The sequence below is a fragment of the Rhinopithecus bieti genome, unplaced genomic scaffold, assembly GCF_001698545.2.
Source record: "Rhinopithecus bieti isolate Rb0 unplaced genomic scaffold, ASM169854v2 scaffold_44592, whole genome shotgun sequence".
Lineage (NCBI taxonomy): Eukaryota > Metazoa > Chordata > Mammalia > Primates > Cercopithecidae > Rhinopithecus > Rhinopithecus bieti.
Genome location: NW_016818423.1, coordinates 1030713 through 1053605, shown reverse-complemented (window position 1 = coordinate 1053605; position 22893 = coordinate 1030713). Strand labels below are relative to the sequence as shown.

Below are 22893 nucleotides of genomic sequence, written 5' to 3'. Positions count from 1 at the left end.
ACCAGGAAATCCACGGCAGTGATACATATGACATCCACACTGACAGTGCGCTCCTGTGGGCATGGCTCAGGTTGTGCGCAGTTCCTGGTACACTGGCTGTAACTCCACCCCTTTCTCTCCCTCTCAGTAAAGCAAGTGAGAATGACATTGTTCCAGGAATAACCTCAAATTGCTCTAATTTATAAAAAAGCAAATCGTAGTCAAACATCACCGCTTTGACAATTACCGCAGGTTACGTGTGACATGCCTCATAGCTGATCATGACACACTGGGACTGAGAGCAACAGTTATGGAGAATACAGGTTGGATGGTGGGACTGGGGCTTGGATCTGAATGTCAGGCAAATATGCTTGTAGTTGATGGGCTGACTCTGAGGAAACAGAACAATGGCAACAACAGCTACTGTTTCTTTAGGGTTCACAAGATTCCAGGCACTCTCCCAAGTCCTTTCCCTTCCTTATCTCGTTTTACCCTTGTAGGAAACCTGTGAGATAGGTACTATCATTGGTCCATTTTACAGGTAAGGAAACTGAGGCTCAGAGAGGTCAAGTCCCTTGTCTAAGTTCACACAGGTGGACCTGGGTGACACTCCTCCAAAGACCATGGTCTTAACTATGAGGCCCACTCCACAGCTCACCATAGGAGGTTCAGAGCCCATGCTGGCTGTGCTGGGGGCCCACTGACCACTGTCTCTCTCCACAGGGCAAGGGACATAGGATGACCCCAGCCTGTCCCCTCTTACTGTCTGTGATTCTGTCCCTGCGCCTGGCCGCCGCCTTCGACCCCGCCCCCAGTGCCTGCTCTGCCCTGGCCTCGGGTGTGCTCTACGGGGCCTTCTCGCTGCAGGACCTCTTTCCTACCATCGCCTCGGGCTGCTCCTGGACCCTGGAGAACCCTGACCCCACCAAGTATTCCCTCTACCTGCGCTTCAACCGCCAGGAGCAGGTGTGCGCACACTTTGCCCCCCGCCTGCTGCCCCTGGACCACTACCTGGTCAACTTTACCTGCCTGCGGCCTAGCCCCGAGGAAGCAGTGGCCCAGGCGGAGTCAGAGGTGGGGCGGCCAGAGGAGGAGGAGGCGGAGGCGGCAGCCGGGTTGGAGCTGTGCAGCGGCTCGGGCCCTTTTACGTTCCTGCACTTCGACAAGAACTTTGTGCAGCTGTGCCTGTCGGCTGAGCCCTCCGAGGCCCCGCGCCTGCTGGCGCCTGCTGCCCTAGCCTTCCGCTTTGTCGAGGTCTTGCTCATCAACAACAACAACTCCAGCCAGTTCACCTGTGGTGTGCTCTGCCGCTGGAGTGAGGAGTGTGGCCACGCTGCCGGCAGGGCCTGCGGCTTTGCTCAGCCAGGCTGCAGCTGCCCTGGAGAGGCGGGGGCCGGCTCCGCCACCACCACATCTCCAGGCCCTCCTGCTGCCCACACCCTGTCCAATGCCCTGGTGCCCGGGGGCCCAGCCCCACCTGCTGAGGCCGATTTGCACTCGGGGAGCAGCAATGATCTATTCACAACCGAGATGAGATATGGTGAGTCTGAGCAGGGCGTGGGTGGGACGGGGTCTGCAGGGGCTGACAGTGTCCTTGGTGTCCATCCTGGCAGATCCTCAGCCATGCATGTAGCTGTTCACTGATGTCACCCCTCTGCTGAGCCTTGACCAAATGTTGCAGTCACCAAAATGCATGGCAGTGAGACCTCACTCTTGAAGAGTTTGCAGACTGACTAGAAGAATGGGGGCACAGATCAGATAATGCAGGGTGATATATAAACCCAGGGAGGGACCTCCTAACTGGGCAGGCAGGAGAGGCTCCCTGAAGGAAGCAATGCAGGAACAGAGACCTGAAGGACAAGCAGAAGTGAGATGAGGGCATTCTAAGCAGAGGAAGAAGCGTGCACAAAGGCCCAAGGCTGGGAGTGATCGTGGCAGGCGCTGGTGCTGCAAGTTGACAAGTTTGCCTGGAGGCTGGAGTAGGCAGGGAACAAGGATGCATTCCTGTCCACACAGGTCAGTGAGTTTTGGCAGTTGCCCCAGGGTCAGGGCAGAGAGAGGCAAGGAAGAGTGTGCCTAGGTGAAGAGGCCTGAGCTTCCAGGCTGCCTTGGAGGGTTGGGCTGGCTCAGCTCCCGGTATCCCCTGTCTCCCCGCTCAGGGCCCATGTCTTCTGGGACTGAGGCCGCCAGCTGCTAGAGCTTCCTGCTGACTGGGCAAAAGCTCTGCAAGCCCTTGAGTCCTGCCTGCTCCCACTCCCACCCCAAGTCCCTCAGCCATGGCTGCCTTCTGCAGACCCTGCTTCCTGCAGCTTCAAGGCCCTGAGGGCCTCGGCTGGATCCTGTGTGCCCGCTGAACAGTGCTGGGCCGGGGACTGACCAGGAGACCTGAAGGGAACAGGGACCGATGACATGGGGATGGGAAGGAGGCAGGTCTGGGGTCTGTTCTGTAGCTCTGGTACCGACAGGGAAGCCTCTCCTCTTTCTGGGCCTCAGTTTCCCCATTTGGTATAACAGGTGCTGGCCTATCCTCATGAGGATCAAGGATGCAGGGATAGAGGATGGAAAGGGCATCTGGATTTCACTGGGAGAGTGTTTACAAGGAGACGGAGTATTGTGTGAGGGCTGCTAGGAGTACTGGAGGAGTGCAGCCTGTCCCCAGCCCTGCTTTGCTGGCTAGAGCCCTGGAGTTGGCCTCTACCTTTGACTGTTACCTTCAGTTGATCCCTTTATTTATGGTGGGCAATGATTTCTTTGTAGAATGGGGAGGTATCCCTGAATTAATTAGAGGGGGTAGTTATCTTGAAAGTAGCCTGACCCAGTGCTTTGGATGGGGGCCTTCTTGGCCTCTCCAATGAGACATCTGGCATCGTGCCCATCCACGGCAAGTGCCCAGTGGCCTTGCTGTGGCCCCTCTCCCAGGCTAGCTTGGCCTCTAACGGCGGTCAATGAAGCTGTCCGAGTGACAGCCAGGCCGCGGGCAGGTTACAGGCCCTGGAGGCTGGCCTGGGATTTAGTGCCTGTAGGAAGAAATTGAATTTCGCTTCTTTGTTGAACATCGGCGGAGAACACCAGGCGTATATCAGGAGGTTTATGGCTCTTCCTGCATGGCCACCAATGCCTGTCACTCTGTGGGGGTCTCCCCCATCGTGCTCAGCTGCAGGCGGGTTCTTTTGTCTGGCTTTCCCTGCGGTCCATCGGCCCAGTGATCTGCAGTGGACGGAGCAAGGCTCTGCCCTCATGGGCGGGCACCATCTGGGCAGGCTGCCATGTGGAGCACAGAGCCAGGAGCAGCCAGCTGGGCTTGGTTGAAGCCGGAAGCAGGAGTTGGTTGGTAGCTGGGGTGTCTTTGGGGATCAGAGAGGGCCGGCGATGGGAAAGGCACCATCATCAGAATCTCTGCAGAGGCCTCTGGGGCTAGAGATGGGTGGAGATTGGATGCCTGATTATTCCTGGGCATGAGGCCAGGTGTCTCTTTGAGCAGGGAGCCCTGAGCTAGGGCTCCCAGCTGTTCCCAAGCCTGACCTCTGCTCTTGCCCCTTGTCCTACTTGGCATGTTTCCTTGGGGTTGCTTTTCAGGGAGGGCCCCTGTAGGGAGCTGGCATGGGATGGTGTGGCATCAGCTGTCATAAGGGGGCTCACATGGCACACTGGTGCCCAGAGCTGGGCTGGCACAGCCCCTTCCCCTCCCTTGGCAGGCAGGAAGTTCTTCTATTCTGCCATCTCCTTCCTCCTGCCCAACCTTTCTGGTGCGAGACACAGCAGGCACATGACTGTTTATTCCACGTGTCAGGGCATGTCTGAGAGTCCGTGGCACCGTCTGTGCCTTGTGGCAGCACCACCTTTGCCAAGTCTTTGGTCCCCTCCATTCCTTCCCTTGTCTCCTCTCCACTGGGCTGCAGGAGAATGGACTGGCACCTGCAGCTGCCAGACTGAGAGCAAGATTCGTGGGGATGGTAGTGAACAGGTAGGGTGAGACCCTTGTCCTGGCCCCTCTCCCGGGCACCAGGGCAGGGAAGCTGTGTTCATCTACTCTGGGACACCGCTGAGGAGGATCCACAGCAAGGCCTTAGCAGGGTGGGCTTGGGCTGGTACCGGAAGAGCACTGGGCTGGGGGCTGGTGGGCAGTGACTGGGCGGAGTGCCTGGGACGCTTCAGAGCTGAGTGAGTTTGACAAGAGGGTACAGGCGCCTGTTAATTTCACGCAAACTGCCTTTGATAGATTTCTTGTTATTTTTGGTGAGTTGAGCCATAAATTTGTGCCATCTTGCTGCCGCAATCTGTTAAGTGGGGGGAAAGGAAGAAAAGAAAGGCAGTCAGGAAGGAGCTTGGTGGAGGACTGACACGGAGGCTGGCTGAGGCCAGGGCTGGAAGGTGGGCTGCAGAGGTAGTGCCAGCTGCAGGGCTCAGCTCCTGAGGGCTGGTGCCAGCCTGCAGTTCCTGCCCACTGACCCGCTAATCCTGAGGAGGCATTGGGCAGTGGAAATGGCTGTGCCCAGTGACACTTGGGAGAAAGAACCCCGCCTCATGCACGCCTCTCTCCTTGGCCACAATCCCTACCTCCCCTGTGGGCATTGGCCTGCCCCTGGCTGCTTGCTGCAGGCTCACCCTCCCCATCACCAGGCTCCATCCTTGGGGTGTGGCCACCAGGTGAACCTGGGGTCTCCTGGGAGGCAGGAGTGGGCTCAAACCCTCACCCTGCCACTGCTGCTCTGTGACTTGGTCAAGGTGCTGCCCATCTTGGGGCCTCAGAACCCCCAGTTATCTGTGTGTCACTCCCTGATCCAGCCCCCAGAAAATCCCCAGTGTTACCCAAACTCCTCAGCCTGGTGTTCAAGGCCCACCGGGGACCTAGCTACCACCTGCTTTTCAGCCTTCTTTCGAATTTTCCCCGACGCTTTCAACCGAGACTTCTCCCCTGGAATGGTCTTTGCCCTTGGTTATCCAGAACTCCTGCCTCCTTCTAAGCACTGCTCAAGCCCTGTCCCCTCTAGGAAGCTGATTCGCCCAGCCCTGTCCTGAGATTGGCATTTCCTTCCCAGCGCTCAGACTCTGCTGCTCTCTTTTGGCCATCCTGGTCTGGCAGCAGGAAGTGGGGACCTTCCCTGCCTGTTGGAGGCTCAGGCAGTGAGGAGGCAGAGTAGGGGCGGGGAGACCCAGCACACATGGTGGTGGTGTTTCCTGGAAGGTCCTTCCAGCCCAGATCTGTGCTGGGGGAGCTCTGTGTTCTCTATCATAGGGTGGGGAGTGGGGCCCAGACGTCCCCAGATATCTCAGCAGAGACTGAGTTCCAGCCAATGCCTCACACACATCTTCCTGTCTTTATCAGAGTGGAGTTTGTGCCAGGCCTAGGGCTGGCTCTGAATGAGATAGGAGGTGAGCTGGGCACACTCTCTGCCCACTGGTGGGGGAGAGAGAGCACTAACTAGGACAGTGGTGGTCAAGGCCACAGACTGAAGTTGCCCAGTCCGGGTTCAGTTCCGGACCATACCACTGACTAGCTGAGTGACTGTTGATAAGTTCCTTCACCCCTGTGTCATCACCTGTAAAGCAAGGGTAGTGACAGGTATTCCACAGAGCTGTGGGGTGGGTTCAGTGAGAGGATGAGAGTCAGTGCTCAGTGCCTGGCCCATGGTAGATGCCTAACAAAGTAGTAGCTGGGTCATGATAATTTAGTGTAATAGGTATGATGGTGACCCTGCCAGATGTCAAAGGAAGAGGAAGAGGAAGAGATTAAACCACAGAGGGGAGGACGGTAGTGTAAAGGTGATTTGGAGTTGGGTTTTAAGGAATGAATAGGAATTCACTAGCCTGTGAAATTTCTCTTTCAATCGTATCATTTTAAAAATTTAATATATTAAAAATAAGTTTCATATCTTAAATGGAAAGAGTATCATTTATCTGAAATAGAAGATAGCCAAAGAAACAACCACAGTGAAAACAAAGTGCCATTATTAACTTCTAGCTAGATGCTTTTCCTACCTCTCCGTTTGTTAGACAGAGGAATTAGCACACATTGGGGATGTGTTAAAGTCTGGGACTGCACAGGCTTTATTTCTCATGCAGTTGGAAGGATTAAAGTGACCGTGTAATTTATCATCTAAACTATGGCACATCTGAGCTTATGAAGGGGAAGAGGTGGGTACCATTAATTACATCAGGACAACAGGCACAAACCAGACTATCCCATACAAACTGATGAAGAGACCTGGGAGAGCCTGATATCCTCAGTCTAGGATCCAGTGTTATTTAATGGCACATTTGTGAGCCACCCCAAGTCATCTTCCACCCCATGCTTTGGGGAAGCTCTCAGGAGGAAGGGCTTTTGAGGTAGAGGAAACAGCCTGTGCAAGGGCGTGGAGGTGTGAACCACGCTGGGGGTAGGAGCTATAAAGAGACTGGATCTGCTGGATGGTAGCCCTAATGGAGGGAGACGGGGCCAGGACTTTGACTGCCATCCCAGGACACTGGGGCCTTATCCTCTTGGCCAAGGGCTTTATGGCAGCAAGAAACTGGGCGTCGTGGGGGAAGCAGGCTGAGTCAGACAGGATCCCTGCTCTCGAGGAGCTTCTGGCCACATGGGGGAGGTGGCAGGGACGCAGCTATCTCTGGTGGGAGGCTGAGTAGATAGGTCAGCAGCCTGGGGAGGAAGAATTATTGGAAGGGGGAGTCTGGCATTCTGGCTAGGTACATGATCTCATAGGGGTGCCCAGTTTCATTGGACTGCAGGGGTGGAGCCTGTGCCTTTCAAAAGCCACCTCTTTCCCCCACTGCGCCCTGTGATTCTGATACACTGTGGGGTGCAAGAAGCACTGCTGGGGATGGGGTGCCATGGAGGGACATGACAGAGCATATGTCAGGGGGATCAGTCAGCTCCTGCTTAGGGCTCTGGGGCCAGCCTCAGGGAGGAAGCAGGGAGCCCTGGGAAGGGACGATTGCTTTGTAAATCACAGCGCTCTCTCCCCGTGGAAGTGATGATTATTGTGGTTATTTTTAACACATTCATACCATAGTAGGCTGAGGGCACAGGACTGTGTGGAGTTGGGGGGGCGGGGTCTGTGAAGCACAGCATAGCAGTTATCTGCAGTCTTGTGCAAGTGGCAAAGAGCCTGTGCTCACCCCGCCTGCTGGCACCAGGGGTGAGGCAAGAGGGTCCTCTGTATGGTTGGGGTGGAGGAACTCCCAGCAATATCTGGCCCATGTTCGCTGAATGCCTGTCTTCCCGGAAGCTAGGCCCTCTGGGCAAGAGAGTGGCATGGGAAACTGAGACCCCTCCTCAGGGACCACAGAAGGGATGAGCCCAGGATCCTCACAGCTATAGAAGAAGGTGACCTGGGGACTAGGCCATAGAAAAGGGGACCAGCATATCCAAACCCCTGTATTGTCAGTCTAGGAAGGCTTCCTGGAGGAGGTGGCAACTGAATGTAGATGATTTTGGCAGATTGCAATAGGGGGAAGGGTATTTCAAGGGCAAGGAATAGTGTTAGCAGATGTGTGGAGGGAGGAAAACATTTGTACATTCTAGGGATAATGAAAAGGGGTGACATCTCCTTTTCTTTTCTTTTTTGTTCTTTTCTTTCTTTCTTTCTTTTTCTGAGACAGGGCCTCCTCTGTCTTCCAGACTGGAGTGCAGTGACACAATCATGGCTTATTGCAGCCTCAAACTCATGGCCTCAAACAATCCTCCCACCTCAGCTTCCCAAGTAGCTGGGACTACAGGCACATGCCACCAAGCCCAGCTAATTTTTTTGTATTTCTTTGTAAAGATGAGGTTTCACCATGTTTCCAAGGGTGATTTTGAATTCCTGGGTTCAAACAATCCACTCTCCTTAGCCTCCCAAAGCGCTGAGACTGCAGGGGTGAGCCACCGCATTCAGCTGACATCTCCTTTTCATTGAGAGTGGATTGTGCTCCAGGCAGTCCATATCTCTGGTTTCACTGAATTCTCACAATGAACCTATGTGGTAGGAAGTGTCCTCCTTACCTTCAGTTGAAGAATCTGAAGTTCAGAGAGGTGAGGTGCCTTGCCCAAGGGTACACAGCAAGACAGTGGCAGAGCTGTCAGTCAAACCCACATGTGTCTGGCTCCAGAATCTGTGCCCTTCCCACAGGTCCATATGGGTTTGCAGTGTGTTTGGCTGCCCAGTGGCGTGAGGGAAACAGGATTGGACAGGTCAGCAGGGGCCGGGGCATGCCAGGCTCAGAGTTTCACATTGGCTGTAGCAGTGGAGGAGCCACTGAAGATTTTGTCAGCTGGGAGTGGTGTGGTTGAGGCTGGGATCCCCAAGGCTCACTTTGGAGGTTACACAGAGGAGAATCAGGCTCACGTCAGGGGAAAGGGGAGCAGGTGTGCAAAGGAGCAATTAGACAGTAGCACGAAAACAGGATAAGAGGGGCGAGGACTAGGGGCTTAGATGGAGGTGGGGAGTGACTTGGGGTCCCATGCAAATTAGGGAAGGTGTCTCCAAGGAGGTCCAAGTTGAGTGGCATTTTGTTAGAGCCAGTGCAGTACAGTGGAAAAAGCACGGCCTCCGGAGTCAGGCAGGCCTGGGTTTGAATCCCGCCTCAGCCTCTCTCCAATGTGAGACCTTGGAGCCTTCTTTCTCTTTAGTAAAATGGGGGAAACTAGCGCTGATGAGGATGAAATGAGGTGATGCCGAGTGCATAGTGACTGGCATGTAGGAGTTGTGTAGTAAATGTTGCCTTGTTCAGAACAGAACAGGTATGAGGTCATCAGGTGGTCGAGTGAGGAAGTGTGTCCCAGGCAGCACATCTGTGCCCACGACTGGCAATCCGATGGGAAAGCTGATAGATTGCAGGACTGCAGGCCTTGGGGCGCCTGGCCCATAAGCCGCTGAGCTCACTGGGTGGAACACTCAGGAGTTCTCGGGGTACTCACGTCCCTTCTGGGGACCCCTCCTGTCCTCTTGGACCCTGCTTGGCTCAGCTTCCTCGTGGCTTGCCCTGTTCTGACCTCAGGGCTGGCTGGGGCCTGCACACAGTGTGTGCTGCCTAAGTGTGTGTTTCAGTAAATGATACCTCTGCTCTCACCTGTCTTCTTCCCCCTCCAGGGAGAACCAGCCTTTCCCTGTGTGGGAATAAATTGCTGGCCTCTCCTCTCCTCTGAGTGGGATGGGTGGGATTGGAGGGGCAGGCAGGCAGTGTAGGGCCTGGTTATGTGGCCCTGAGCTTATACCTTCCCCTCTCTGGCCCAGCTCAGGAGGCCAGAAAAGGGATCCAAAAGCTGAACCTCGGACATGTTCTGATTTTCAAATAGGGTGGATTCTGGAAACCACTGACCCCCACCTGCTCCCTGCTCGCCCTGCCCCTCCTGTTACATTGTGGGGCTGGCCAGCAGATGGTCCGTGAGCAGTTAGAAGAGGAGCAGGGACCACGGGAAGCGGTGTGAGTCCCCGACAAGCAGGTCAGGCCGGTCTCTCACGTGTCCACATTTGGTGGGCACTGGATGCCAGACTGGTAGATACCCCAGATGTGATGATGGGCAGGAAGCCCACACAGGAGCTGGATGGGAGGACTCTCAGCTGGATTTGCACCTCCAAAGTGTTTGTGAATAAATAGAGGCCAGAAGCCCTGTCTTTGAGCCTGTCTTAGTGGTCCCTGTGATGCAGGCTGGCATATCAAATCTGAATGCTGTTGCTGTGGGAAGGAGCTCATACTTTGCATGGGGAGTCAGGATCACAAATGACCATTCCCCGTGAGCCCCATTGTGGGGAAACTGGGAACAATGTATTCATTGGTGCTTATTTCTTGGTATTTCGCTGGGCTGAGTTTTGTGCTGGCATTCCCTAGGGGTCGAGGAGAGGACTCAGCCTTCCCTCTACGGGCTTATGGTAGAGATTGGGGAGTATTTCTGAGAGTCAGAAGATGGACCCATCTGTGATGAAAGGGCACATAGAAGAGCGGATGGCCAACTCTGCCTCGGGAGTTGACAATATGGAAGTCTCCATAGATGAGAGGTCATTTGAGGTGGGTTTTGAAGGTCAAGTAGGAGTTTTCTAGGCAAAGAGGGTGGGGGAACAAGCAGGTAGAAGTTTGAGAGGAGACGGTGGGGGAACAAGCAGGTAGAAGTTTAAGAGGAGATGGTGGGCCTCTTGGACATGCTGAATTTGATGGTCAGGAGAACTGCTCAGGAGGCAGGAGGATATCCAGGAGTGGAGAGGCAGGGCTGGGGGATGATGATTTGGGAGCATTGGTTCAGAGGGGGTTAATTAAGCCTGCGGGGAGTGCATGCAGTGAAAACAGGACAAAGCATGGACTCCTGATATGGGAAACAGCAGGAAAATAGACCACTCAAGGAGATGGGGACAGGGTAGCTAGAGAGGTGGGAAACCAGAAGAGTGCTTCAAGGCAGGACGAGTCAACAGGACCAAATGCTGCTGAGGGGTGAAGCAAGACCAGGTCTGCAAAGTGTCCACAGGATTTAGCAACACGAAGGGCGCTGATGACTTTATCAAGAGCATGTTCAGCAGAGAGATGTGGGCAGAAGCCAGACTGCAGTGGATTAACAGGGGAGGTGACATTTGAGCCAGGAAGTGGTGTGTCAGGTGAAAAACCAGAGTGCCAGCTGCGGACCAGTCACTGATGGTGGAGGGAAGCAGAGGGTCAGAGGAGGGCCTGTCCAAGGAGGGAGGAGGCCTGGATCCGTTCCTGGGCTGCCGCAAGGGGAGAACGCTGACGGGTGCTGACGAGAGGGGATAATGGGTGGAGCCCTCCTGAAGGCAGGAGGAGGGGGATGCAGGCCCAGGCCACAGAGCTGGCCTTTGTGGGGAGAAGGGCTGCAGGGAAGTTGGTAGTTGGAGAGGCTGGGCAAGAAGTTGGGGGCTCCTGATGTCGAGGTCATCGCTGAGAGAGTGGGCAGAGATGGGCTTGAGGAGAGAGGACAAGGTGCAGTATGGCCACAGTGGGGAATGAGGAGGGAATGGAGCCAAGAAGGGCCACTGAGAAGCCCCGGGTGCCCAGCGGATGTGGAGCCCCTGAAGCTGTCACGGTGCCAGTTGGCACAGCCATAGATTTCTTCAGCAGCCTGGGGGTGGGCGTGGAGAGGGTAGCTTGTCACAAGGCTCCAGGGCTGGGGACGGCTGAGCGGGCATGACGGAAGGGCTGGGGGAGGGGATCGAGGAGCTGGCACGCCTGGCCCTGCCACCTCCTCTGTGGTCCCAAGAGAGGCAGAGGCCAAGTGGAACTGCAGATGCTATTCAGAGGGAGTAGGCTCGGGTAGCACATGAGGGGCTGGAAGGGGTGGAGGCTGTGAAGAGAAGGGAGATGATAAAAATAAATGAGAGCAACTGTCTTCTGAGTACTTGCCGTGTGCCAAGCAGGGTGCTGAGGGTTTCAGGGCCCTCCTGGCAGGGGGTCCTCACTTGAGTCCTGGGGGCGGAGTATAATGAATGTTGTTCTCCAGAGGATAAAGCAGGGTCAGAGAGGTGAAGAGACCTGCCTGAGGCCATGCAGCTGGTCAGTGTCAACACCCCATTTGGGATCCAGGGTTAACTCACTCCAGAGCTCTTCTGGGAGTCCAGGTTTCAGAGATGGAGAAATTTCAGGGACAGTGTGGATCAGGCCCTGGGGCTGGTGACTGATGTGGAGGGAAAGGCCCCAGAGTGGATGAGACCAGAGGCTGAGCTGGATGGCAGTTCCGAGCCCCCAGGCAGCAGGTTTGCTCAGGCTGGCAGCTCCTCATGCTTGGTGAGAAAGAGCTTCCTCTCAGCTGCAGTGCCTGGGCTGGGCAGCAGGGGGCAGGAAGAGGCAGCCCTGGTGGCTCTCTTCACACTCAGAGCGCCTGTCACGTGCTGCCGGCTTTTAGAATTAGGAAGGAGCCTGGAGGTGGGGGAGAGGAGCACCTAATAGTTTGGGGACAGCATGGGGTGAGCCCATCCTCAAAGGCTCTTCTAGTCCCACCTGCTCATGCAGAGGCTGCTGGGCCTTTCCCTTCTGTGCCCATGTCTGCCCCTCCCTGACACCCCATTGTGAGAGAGGGCCCTGATGAGCTCATGTCTGTGCAGGAGGGCCAGGCTTTGGAGAATGGAAGCTACCAGGGCTAGTAGTGCTTCCAAGGCCTAGACCAGACACATAAATCAGGGCAGCTGAGAGCCTGGTGAGGCCAGGGTGAAGGTAGCCTAGCCTCCTCAAGCACCTGCTGCTCTCCTGGCCTCAGGGCCAGCAGGAGAAAGGTCTGTTAAATGTGGGCACCTGCCCTAGGCCCCTTGGGTCTCATGGGGTGGCATTCTGACCTGTGCCTCCAGGTCATAGTCCAGTGCTGCTTGAGGAGCATGAACTATATCTCAGAGATAGGCTCGGGGCCAGGGTTGCAGCAGCTCAGCTTGGATGTTTCTTCAGTCCCTAGAAGTCGGTCCAGTGGAGAAGCAAATGCAGCTGTGTGCTCTTGGACAAGGCACTTCCCCTTTCTAGCCCTCAGTTTCCTCATCTGTAAACAGAGATGATGGTTCTTCTTTCCAGTGAGAGGACTAAAGGAGAGGGGTATGGGCTGCACTTGGCACGGAAGCGTTCCCAGAGCTCTTTCATGTGGACGCCGTGCCCCTTAAATCTCCCCCACATCTGGCTGAGGCAAGAGGTGGAAAAGATGACTGTGAGGCCAGGGGCTAGTCCTGTGTAGCCTTCTGAACCTAAGTTTCCTTGTCTGAAGCAGTAGTGGTGGGGCAGAGGGCAGGATGTGATCCTGAGAGAGCATCATGCAGTTGGTTCCAGGCCCTCAGGCGGAGGGCAAGCAAGGCTGCCTTCACTGTGCCACTGTGGCAAGACCTAGCTGGCCTTTGCTGAGCCCCTGGCACCACCTCCGTGTTCCAGGTGAGGAGCCGGAAGAGGAACCGAAAGTGAAAACCCAGTGGCCGAGGTCTGCAGATGAGCCTGGGCTATACATGGCGCAGACAGGTAACTCGGGCCCGCCTCCCTTCCTCTGTGGCGGGGGCCCGACTGTGTGCGTCTGGTGGCATGTGTGCTTGGTGTGTGCCTGTCTGTCTCTGTCCTGGAGTTCAGTCGCATCTGTGCCACATGAAGCTTGTGGGAAGGGCTGGGTGGCCTCCTGAAGAGCCTGTTACTTGGGGTCAGCGTAGAAGGATCCCTCTGATGCCTGCCCCCACCTTACTGCCGCTTCCCCTATCCCTATGAGACTGAGTGCTTGGGAGGTGCCCCCTGCCGCCGACGCTGTCCCTCTCTCGTAGGCGACCCGGCGGCTGAGGAGTGGTCCCCGTGGAGCGTGTGTTCCCTGACGTGTGGGCAGGGTCTGCAGGTGCGGACCCGCTCCTGCGTGTCCTCCCCCTATGGGACCCTGTGCAGCGGGCCCCTGCGGGAGACCCGGCCCTGCAACAATTCAGCCACCTGCCCAGGTAGGCCCATCCTCCTCCCCACCCCATCTGCCTGCAGGGTTAGGTCCTGCCTGGGACTCGGGCAGATTAATTTCCAAAATGGTTGGTTGCCTCCTCCTTTCATTCAACAAATGTGGCTGCTCCCCACACCATGCCCAACTGTGCACCATGCCAGCCTGGCGCAGGGCACTGGGGACACAGATGGATCAGACCAGGGCCCATGCTACTGGGTCCGGTTCTGGGCACATCATTCCCCTAATGCCTGCATCCTGGTAACCAAGGCTCGTGTTTTTACCGACTCCGCTCTTGGCCATATCAGTAGCTTGTGCACTTTCCCACCTCCCTGCATTTGCTGATTTTTGTCCTATCTTTCCTCCCCCACCTTGGCTATTCAAATTCAGCCTGTCCTTCAAGATCTAAGACAAATGCCACTTCCCTGACCTTCCCCTCCTTCCTTTGGGCTCCCCCTCTCCAGGGAGCCTCCCCCAAGCCTCCCTCAGTTGAGTGTGTAGTTGTTAAGGAAATGCATGTGCTTGCTTGAGACAGTAAGGGCAGGGCAGCCTCAGCCAGTCCTGTTCCTTGCTCCCTGAGGGGGTGAAGTGGGGCCTAGGCCATGCCAGTGGTATTGTGGATTTAGAGCAGGGCCTACCTGGGAAGGGCTCTTGGTACCTGGGGGTGTGGCAGGAGTTTGCAAAGGCCTGGGGCAAAGCTGTGTTCCAGAGTGTGAGCTCGGTGTGTCGGTGTCTGTGTAGAGGTTCATGTTTATTTGTGTGTCTATGCGCTTGGGGCTGGGAAGGGCTCTTCTCTTGCCCCCGGACTGCTGTGTTGTATTCAGGCTCTGGGTCTAGGGGTGGGGTGGGGAGGGGTGGAATGGCGTGGATCCTGGGTCCTTTCCTGAATTTTCCTGTGCCCTCAGGAGAGGAGGACCCCTGGTTCTCCTCCTCTGTTGGTCCTGGCCTCCTTGCCCAGGTGTCCACAGGGGCTGTCCTATGTGAATTAGGACCAGAAGCCTGGGTCTTGCACATCCCTTCGAAGGGTCGCGCCTTGGTGGGGCCCTGGGAGATCCCCCTGTCAACAGAACCTGGGGCAGAGCCAATGAGGAGCAGCCGCAGAGCTGCGGAGCTCCTGATTGGTGGGCGGATGGGCAGGCTGTGGTGGTGGGCGGGGCCATGGTGCCGCCCAGCCACCGGCCACGTGCTTCCTTGCAGTGCACGGCGTGTGGGAGGAGTGGGGGTCCTGGAGCCTGTGCTCCCGCAGCTGCGGGCGGGGGTCCCGGAGCCGGATGCGGACCTGCGTGCCCCCCCAGCACGGCGGCAAGGCCTGCGAGGGTCCCGAGCTGCAGACTAAGCTCTGCAGTATGGCTGCCTGCCCGGGTCAGTAGCGCCCGTGGGCTTCCATGAGGGCGCTGCCCAGCCCGGTGGGGGGTTGGGAGACCTGGGGAGGCAATCAGGTCCAGTGACCTGCCCCTGGGAGCCCCATAAACTTTGACCAAGCATGGGGAGACTGGAGAAGTATGCCTGCCTGTGTGCGAGGTGACCCCCTAGCCCTGACTTGAGTTAGTACCCTGTGACTCCATCAAAAGGGGACCACTCTTTCTCCAAGTCCTGGGCTGCCCTTGCATTTTGGTGCATGACTGTGAGAGGACACAAAGTTCGGCTGAAGTGCTGGCAAAGATCAGAAGACACCCCTGCAGCCCCTTCCCTTAGCCAGAAGTGAGTTGTGCCTGGTGCTAAGAGGAGAGGTGCCCTATATTTCTGGAACTGGTGGCAGACAGGCAGCATGAGGCCCAGGCACTACCTGCTCACTCCAGCCTCCCTCATAATCCTCTCCCCTCCCCACTCCAGTGGGTCTGGCCTGGCTCAAATCTGAATGCCTAGCAGGCTCTGGGTCTCCCTCTGGTGCTCCACACCACCAGCCCTCACACATCCTGCTCAACAGCCACCCTGCTTGTGTCTCCCCATGCAGTGGAAGGCCAGTGGCTAGAATGGGGTCCCTGGGGCCCATGCTCCACGTCCTGTGCCAATGGGACCCAGCAGCGCAGCCGGAAATGCAGTGTGGCGGGCCCAGCCTGGGCCACATGCACGGGTGCCCTCACTGACACCCGGGAGTGCAGCAACCTCGAGTGCCCGGGTGAGTGCTTGGCACAGGGGTGGCAAGTGGCAGCTCTGGCCATGGGGGCACCTGGGCCCACTCATGCCTCCCCTCTCCCACAGCCACTGATAGCAAGTGGGGGCCATGGAATGCATGGAGCCTGTGCTCTAAGACGTGTGACACAGGCTGGCAGCGCCGCTTCCGCATGTGCCAGGCCACGGGCACGCAGGGCTACCCCTGCGAGGGCACTGGAGAGGAGGTGAAGCCTTGTAGTGAGAAGAGGTGTCCAGGTACTGCCCTAATGACCCTGGGGGCTGGGGGCCCCATGTACGGGCCCAGCTGAGCCTTACTCTTGTACCCACAGCCTTCCACGAGATGTGCAGGGATGAGTATGTGATGCTGATGACGTGGAAGAAGGCAGCTGCTGGTGAGATCATCTACAACAAGTGCCCCCCGAACGCCTCAGGTAAGGGGCAGGTGGCTTTCCCTGCCACCACCACCCCTGCCATTCTCATTGCCCCCCTTCTGCACCCCCAGCCTCTCTGAGGTGTGGAGGAGTGTGGGTGAGAGTTCAGTCCCCATGCCCAGACCTCTGTCCTATTGCCCTGCAGGGTCTGCCAGCCGCCGCTGTCTCCTCAGTGCCCAAGGCGTGGCGTACTGGGGGCTGCCCAGCTTTGCTCGCTGCATCTCCCATGAGTACCGCTACCTGTATCTGTCAGTGAGTGCGCCCTGCTGGGCTGGGGCACCGCAGAATCTGTCTCAGACTCTGCTAAGGGGTGGAGGGAGCGTGATTCTCACTCATTCCCACGTGCCTTGGCATATGCTGTGCCCACTTCTGCCTGGCTGTGCCTCTCCTTGTCTGGCAAACTCCTACTCATACCTCAAGGCCTGACTCTCAAGTGTCTTCTTTTATCCCTGGTGCCTACCTCTGCACTCCTGCAGAATGAGCTCCTCAGTCATTAGGTGCTCATCCAAGTATCTGTGTGTGCTGCTAGACTGGGGCCTCCTGGAAGGCAGGGGAAACGTTGAATTTAGTTTTGTGTCCCCAGTGCCCAGCCCAGGGCCAGTCATGGGGTAAGAGCAGTGTCAGCAAATATGTGTACACGTTTGACTGTAACTGGGTATTAATTGTGTGAATGCATTTAGAGCTTGTGTTGAGAGAGAGTGAGAGAGAGAAAGAGAGAAAGAGAGACTGTGTGTGTGTGTGTGTGTGCGTGTGTGTGCGTGTGTGTGTGCGCGCGCACGCGCCCGCACACTCATTACACATGACCCCTTTGGGATGGGGAGGTACCCTGTTCCCATACTGTGCTTGTATCTTTCATATGTACATCTGAACACCTTTTTTTCTCTAGGTGTTTCTATTTCAGTCTTTTTTAAAGTACCCTTTGGGATTCTCGCTGTCTTTATGAGTCTCTTTCTCGGATTCTGTCTCCCTGGGCGCCCCTTTGAGCCTCTTTGACCCTTTGCCCGTTTCTCTCCCTGTGGATGCAAGCAGTGGGTGGACTGGTGTGGGATGGGCCAGGGTCTGGTTCCAGCTCCTGACACTTCAGTGACTGTGGCCCCCTCATCACCTACAGCTTAGGGAGCACCTGGCCAAGGGGCAGCGCATGCTGGCGGGCGAGGGCATGTCACAGGTGGTGCGCAGCCTGCAGGAGCTACTGGCCCGGCGCACCTACTATAGTGGGGATCTGCTCTTCTCTGTGGACATTCTGAGGAATGTCACTGACACCTTTAAGAGGGCCACCTACGTGCCCTCAGCTGATGATGTGCAGGTACCGCCTAGGAGGAAGGAGGGTGGAGGGTGGAGAAGGCCCAGACTGAAGGGGGAGGCCAGGTACCTAGGCAGAGTCTGCTGCAGAGGCGGCAAGTTTGGCTGTAGTGGGGGAAGGCCCCTGTTCCCTGGGGCTAGGACCCCCTGCCACTCATTGCTCTCTCCCCAGCGCTTCTTCCAGGTGGTGAGCTTCATGGTGGATGCGGAAAACAAGGAGAAGTGGGACGATGCTCAGCAGGTGCGGGGCACAGCTGCCAGCTTCTCCTCCTGTGACCCACCCTGCCTTGGACCCTTACACACTCTCTGTCCCCAGGTGTCCCCTGGCTCTGTGCACCTGCTCCGTGTCGTGGAGGACTTCATTCACCTGGTGGGCGATGCTCTCAAGGCCTTCCAGAGCTCTCTGATTGTCACGGACAATCTAGGTAGAAGGAGGCAGGCAGGGGAGGGGGTCCCGAATGTGCCAGAACTCAGGAGGTTCCGTCTTTCCTCTACCTAACCCCGTATTTGTGTCTTTCTCTCCACGTTCCACCCTCTCCTTCTCTGTGTGGTCTGTTTCTCTGTATACGTCTCTCTGTCTCTGTGTTTGTACCAACTTCCGTGTCCTCATCTACCTTTCCTGGTACGTATTTCCCTTACATCTATCTCTTCCCCTGGTCTGCCACCCTTTGCCTCTGCCCCTCTGTCTGTCTCTGCCCACCCTTCTCCCACTGCAGTGATCAGCATTCAGCGAGAGCCCGTCTCAGCTGTGTCCAGCGACATCACGTTCCCCATGCGGGGCCGCCGGGGCATGAAGGACTGGGTGCGGCACTCAGAGGACCGCCTCTTCCTGCCCAAGGAGGTGCTCAGCCTCTCCTCCCCAGGGAAGCCAGCCACATCTGGGGCAGCAGGCAGCCCTGGCAGGGGGAGGGGCCCAGGAACGGTGCCCCCTGGCCCGGGCCACTCCCACCAGCGCCTCCTCCCAGCAGACCCCGATGAGTCCTCCTACTTTGTGATTGGTGCTGTGCTCTACCGCACCCTTGGCCTCATCTTGCCACCCCCCAGGTGAGTCCTGGGGATGGGTGGATGGGGCTGCTGAGGGTCCAGGAAGGCCCAGGTAAGGGAAGGAGGACTGAGCCAGTGCTGGCTGCAGAGATCCACGGCAGTCTCCTCCACCTTCAGGAACCCCTTGCCTGGCTCTGGATACATGCTTCTCAAATATATCCATGCTGCTCCCAGAGGCTGGGCTGCCACCCATGGGGTGATGGACAGAGCTGTAGACCTCACCCAAGGTCCTGGACCCCACTGAGCTAGGCCTTCCCCTAGGTCTTGGCTCCCTGGAAACCTCTGCTCCCCCCATCCAAAGCAGCTTCAGGTTTTCTGACAGGGGCTGGCACCCGCTGGCAGGAGCTGACTTCAGTACCTGTCCCCCAGGCCCCCACTGGCCGTCACATCGCGGGTGATGACAGTGACTGTGCGCCCCCCTACCCAGCCTCCAGCTGAGCCCCTCATCACTGTGGAGCTCTCCTACATCATCAATGTGAGTGGAGATCTATGCAGAAACCCTGGGTGCACCCCAACCTGGGTGGCCAGAGGCCTGTCTGGTGGGAAGCACTCTGTCCCTGATGGTGGGCTGAACGTTGGACCTGTGTGGGAGGTGCTGTGGCCCCCATGGCATGGGCAGTGGTGGGGTGTGGTGAACTTCCCTCTTCAGACTGCACTCATGTCTTCTGCTCCCTAGGGCACCACGGATCCCCATTGCGCCAGCTGGGACTACTCCAGAGCGTGAGTTGGGTGGCTCCTCTGGGTGAGGAAGGGAGCAGCCCTAGGGCCCCTTGTCAGAAAGGGGTCTCCTGCCTGAAAGGCAAGAGGGATTTTTGGTGCCATCCTAGCCTAAGGTGTCAAGAACATATCCTGGGACTCCCTGCTGTTGCCTCGTGGATGTGGCCTTACTGTGGATTTAGCCTGTCCTTGGGCAGTGGCCAGGACTGGGGGCGGGGCCATGTAGCTGGCCTGGGGCTCACTGAATCTCTCCCCTACCCAAGAGATGCCAGCTCAGGAGACTGGGACACTGAAAATTGCCAGACCCTGGAGACCCAGGCAGCTCTCACCCGCTGCCAGTGCCAGCACCTGTCCACCTTTGCTGTGCTGGCCCAGCCGCCCAAGGACCTGGTGAGTGGAACAGAGGTGCCTGGGCTGGACAAGGGAAGAGGCCCTGGGCTTTCAGCAGCCATCAGTGATGGTGTTGGCAGGCACCTGGGTGATCCTGAATGTGCATCTGCAGGTGCACTTGTGGGATTGCACTTGGATGTCTGTGCCCCTGGGATTGTGCTGACAGCAATATTTGCCTGGGGGTATGCAGCAGAGGCCAGTTGTGTGTGTGTGTGTGTGTGTGTGTGTGTGTGTGTGCACATGTGTGTGTCCGGTTGTGTGTGGAAGAGTGCAGGTGACTGAGCGTAAGTATGTGTCCACGTGGATACCTGGGTCTGTTCTGTGCATGCATGAGTACAACATCTAGAAGGTGTTGCCCTTCTGCCTATGGGTATGCCAGTCTGTGGTAGATGAAGGAACGGGGCACCCCTGCAGCTCCCCTCTCCCAGCAACCCATCTGACCGTCTACCCATCTGACCGTCTGCCCATCTGACCGTCTGCCCATCTTCTCCAGACCCTGGAGCTGGCGGGCTCCCCCTCGGTCCCCCTGGTGATCGGCTGTGCGGTGTCGTGCATGGCACTGCTCACTCTGCTCGCCATCTATGCCGCCTTTTGGAGGTAGGTTTGACACCTGGCTCTGGTGGCTGGCGAGGGGGGAGGGGCGCGGGAGGTGGCCAGCCACACCAGGTCGGGTAGGGCAGCCAGCGCCTCTGTCTCTGCCTGCTGTGCCCTGGCAGGTTCATAAAATCTGAGCGCTCCATCATCTTGCTGAACTTCTGCCTCTCCATCTTGGCATCCAACATCCTGATCCTCGTGGGCCAGTCCCGGGTGCTGAGCAAGGCAGGTGCAGGCTTCCAGGGCTACCAGGGTGTGAGCGGGGTGGAGGGGTGAGGGTGGAGAGCTCAGTGTGTGTGTTTGCTTGTATGTCCAGCAGTGGTGGCGTGTGCGTGCCCCATGCTGAGATTAGAGTGTGTATGAAATAGTGTGTGAGACCGTATGTGAAGACGTTGGAGAGGGGGTGTGTACTCAAGTGAGGAACGTCTGTGAACATCAGCAAACGTGTGTATGAGCTGAGCGCTGGGTGTGTTTTGGGCAGGTGGCATTGGGCCTCCTTGTGTCTGTGAGCATGTGGGAGCCTGAGTGAGGCCTCCTTTGCCACCTACCTGTGGATGACCTGTGCAGACCGTTCCCTATGCCCCCTTGGCCTTCTCTGCACAGCACCAGGCATGGGGCCTGCCTGGCTGTGATGTGGCAGGTGCTTATGTCTGTCCCCCTCCCTGCCAGCCCCGTCTGTGCGTGGGCGGCCTGCCCACCCGCCTCCCTAGATGCCGAGTGCTGTGTGTGTCACCAGGCCCGTGTCGTGCTGTGTGTGGGTGCAGGAAGGCGGGGGAGCCAGGCAGGGCTCTGTAGGGGGCGGGGCTCAGGTGGGCGGCCGTGGCAGCGCCCAGCAGCGGGCGTGGGAAGCCTGGCGCCTCCTGCCCTGGCGGCTGCTCAGGGCCACTCCCTCCCATTCCCTCTCCCTGCAGGGCGTGTGCACCATGACGGCTGCCTTCCTGCACTTCTTCTTTCTCTCCTCCTTTTGCTGGGTGCTTACCGAGGCCTGGCAGTCCTACCTGGCTGTCATTGGGCGGATGCGCACCCGCCTCGTTCGCAAGCGCTTCCTCTGCCTGGGCTGGGGTGAGCAGGGCCAGTGCTGGACTCTGCTGCTGGGCCTTGGTGGGCAGGGGCAGCAGGAGAGGTTCAGCTTTGGCCCTGGCCCAGCTCTCTGGGCACAGGGGTCAGCTGGGCTGGGAGTCTGGGAGAACAAGGGGTCCCTGAAGACCAGCAGCCATCTCACTCTGGCGCCCCCACTCCCCCAGGTCTGCCTGCCCTGGTGGTGGCCGTGTCTGTTGGCTTTACCCGAACCAAAGGATACGGTACATCCAGCTAGTACGTGGGCCTCCCGTGGTGGGTGGTAGGGGTTAGTGGATCTGTTAGGGAACTGGACTGGGCGGCCAGCTGAAATCCTGGCCCATGCCTGTTGTGGGTCTTTGGGCAAGTTCCTCCCCATTTCTGAGCCTCAGTTTCCCTGACTGAGGGAATGTGCTGGGACTGGCTAATCCCTAAGGGACTGTTTAGCTCAGGAGTCTGCCTTGTGTCATCCCCATGGGAGCACTGGGGGATGAGCCTAATGTTCTGGACCTTTGTTGGAGGGGAAACCAAGGCTCAGCAGGAGCCAGTGGATCACTCTCACTGTCTGGGGCTCAGACTGCACTGGTGATGCGGGCGTGGCAGCCTGGGAGGACTGAGGGATGGTGTTTGAGGGTGGGGAGGGAGGCTGCGGGTGTCTGACACCCTTCTTCTCCCCCACCCCAGCTGCTGGCTCTCCCTGGAGGGCGGCCTGCTCTACGCCTTTGTGGGCCCTGCAGCCGTCATTGTCCTGGTACGTGCCCGTTCAGCATCCTGGAAGGGGCGTGGCCCCAGAGGGTCATCCTGTTTCTCCCTCTACCTCCTCCCTGCACTCCAGCTCCCACGTGGGAATTTCCCTGCCAGGAGGGCACCTGGTGATCCTGTCTCCCCCACTCCACTCCACTGGGCCCCCAGGTGAACATGCTCATCGGAATCATCGTCTTCAACAAGCTCATGGCACGTGATGGCATCTCCGACAAATCCAAGAAGCAGAGGGCCGGGTAAGGGGAGGGCCTCTGAGACTTGGCCTTTCTGGAAATGGTGCAGGGAGGGAGGGACATGGGTGCTCTTGGAGACTCAGGGCTCAATGATGCGACCGGGGCTCCCCAACCTTGGTGCATCAAGGTTGCAGGCAAGGTGGGCACCCGGAGTGCTCAGCCGCAGCCCCTCACCCACCCTAACCCAGCTCTCTCTCTCTCGTCTGCCCTCCCCTCCCACCCCACTCGGGGCTCACTCTGCCCCATCTCCCGGCTTCCCATGTGTTTCCCCTCCTTCTCCCATGTCTGTGCCGCCCCCGAGGTCGGAGCGGTGCCCCTGGGCCAGCCTGCTCCTCCCCTGCTCAGCGTGTGGAGCGGTCCCCAGCCCCCTGCTCAGCTCAGCCTCGGCCAGGAACGCCATGTTAGTCGTGCCCCCTGGGGGGCGGTGGGGTGGGTGGGGCAAAGGAATTGGGGGGGGCAGTGCCCATGGTGGGGGGAGGAGGAGGGATATCAGCCCAGTGCCCTGGAAAGCTTGCCCTTTCCTGCCAGCCGCCACACACTCTCAAGGGCTCGGCAAGAGGTGGCCAAGGCGATGAGGAGTGGATGTCTGTGCTTCCCACAGGTGCCCGGGTCCTTCGCCCACCCTTGGATCCCGCCCCTGCCCTCACTCCCAGCTAATGTTCTATCCTGCACAGCCCCACACTCCCAACCTACAGAGACTCAGACAATCTTAAGCCTTAGAATTTTTGAGCTATAGAACCTTAGAATTAGAATGATAGAATCTTAGAATAAGACAATCAGAAGCTAAGAATGTTAGAATGAGTGAATCATTGAGTCTTATCATCTGTCATAGAATCTGAGACTTAGGATTTCAGAGGCATTGAATCTCACCCTCAATTGGAGACAGAAAATCATGGAGGTAGAGAATTATTTCACTGAG

The 22893-nt window shown here is 57.5% G+C and overlaps 1 protein-coding gene across 11 annotated transcripts in view; it reads left to right on the top strand.

The window, feature by feature from the left end:
• ADGRB2 (adhesion G protein-coupled receptor B2) overlaps positions 1 to 22893 on the top strand; it is a 37646-nt gene that overhangs the window by 6542 nt on the left and 8211 nt on the right. For 2 of the 11 annotated variants that reach the window (XM_017857084.1, XM_017857086.1), the window contains exons 2-23: positions 703 to 1519; positions 12802 to 12885; positions 13176 to 13340; positions 14528 to 14692; positions 15285 to 15449; positions 15533 to 15700; positions 15775 to 15876; positions 16022 to 16128; positions 16988 to 17182; positions 17351 to 17419; positions 17495 to 17603; positions 17895 to 18222; positions 18592 to 18697; positions 18899 to 18942; positions 19203 to 19329; positions 19823 to 19926; positions 20046 to 20148; positions 20835 to 20985; positions 21168 to 21237; positions 21664 to 21730; positions 21892 to 21977; positions 22276 to 22374. In XM_017857084.1, the coding sequence (XP_017712573.1) occupies positions 718 to 1519; positions 12802 to 12885; positions 13176 to 13340; positions 14528 to 14692; positions 15285 to 15449; positions 15533 to 15700; positions 15775 to 15876; positions 16022 to 16128; positions 16988 to 17182; positions 17351 to 17419; positions 17495 to 17603; positions 17895 to 18222; positions 18592 to 18697; positions 18899 to 18942; positions 19203 to 19329; positions 19823 to 19926; positions 20046 to 20148; positions 20835 to 20985; positions 21168 to 21237; positions 21664 to 21730; positions 21892 to 21977; positions 22276 to 22374 (3416 nt within the window). In that variant the 5' untranslated portion in view covers positions 703 to 717. Of the gene's footprint in view, positions 1 to 702; positions 1520 to 12801; positions 12886 to 13175; positions 13341 to 14527; positions 14693 to 15284; positions 15450 to 15532; positions 15701 to 15774; positions 15877 to 16021; positions 16129 to 16987; positions 17183 to 17350; positions 17420 to 17494; positions 17604 to 17894; positions 18223 to 18591; positions 18698 to 18898; positions 18943 to 19202; positions 19330 to 19822; positions 19927 to 20045; positions 20149 to 20834; positions 20986 to 21167; positions 21238 to 21663; positions 21731 to 21891; positions 21978 to 22275; positions 22375 to 22893 lie in introns of those variants that run through there. The other 9 variants (XM_017857088.1, XM_017857085.1, XM_017857087.1 and 6 more) reach the window with 8 other exon arrangements.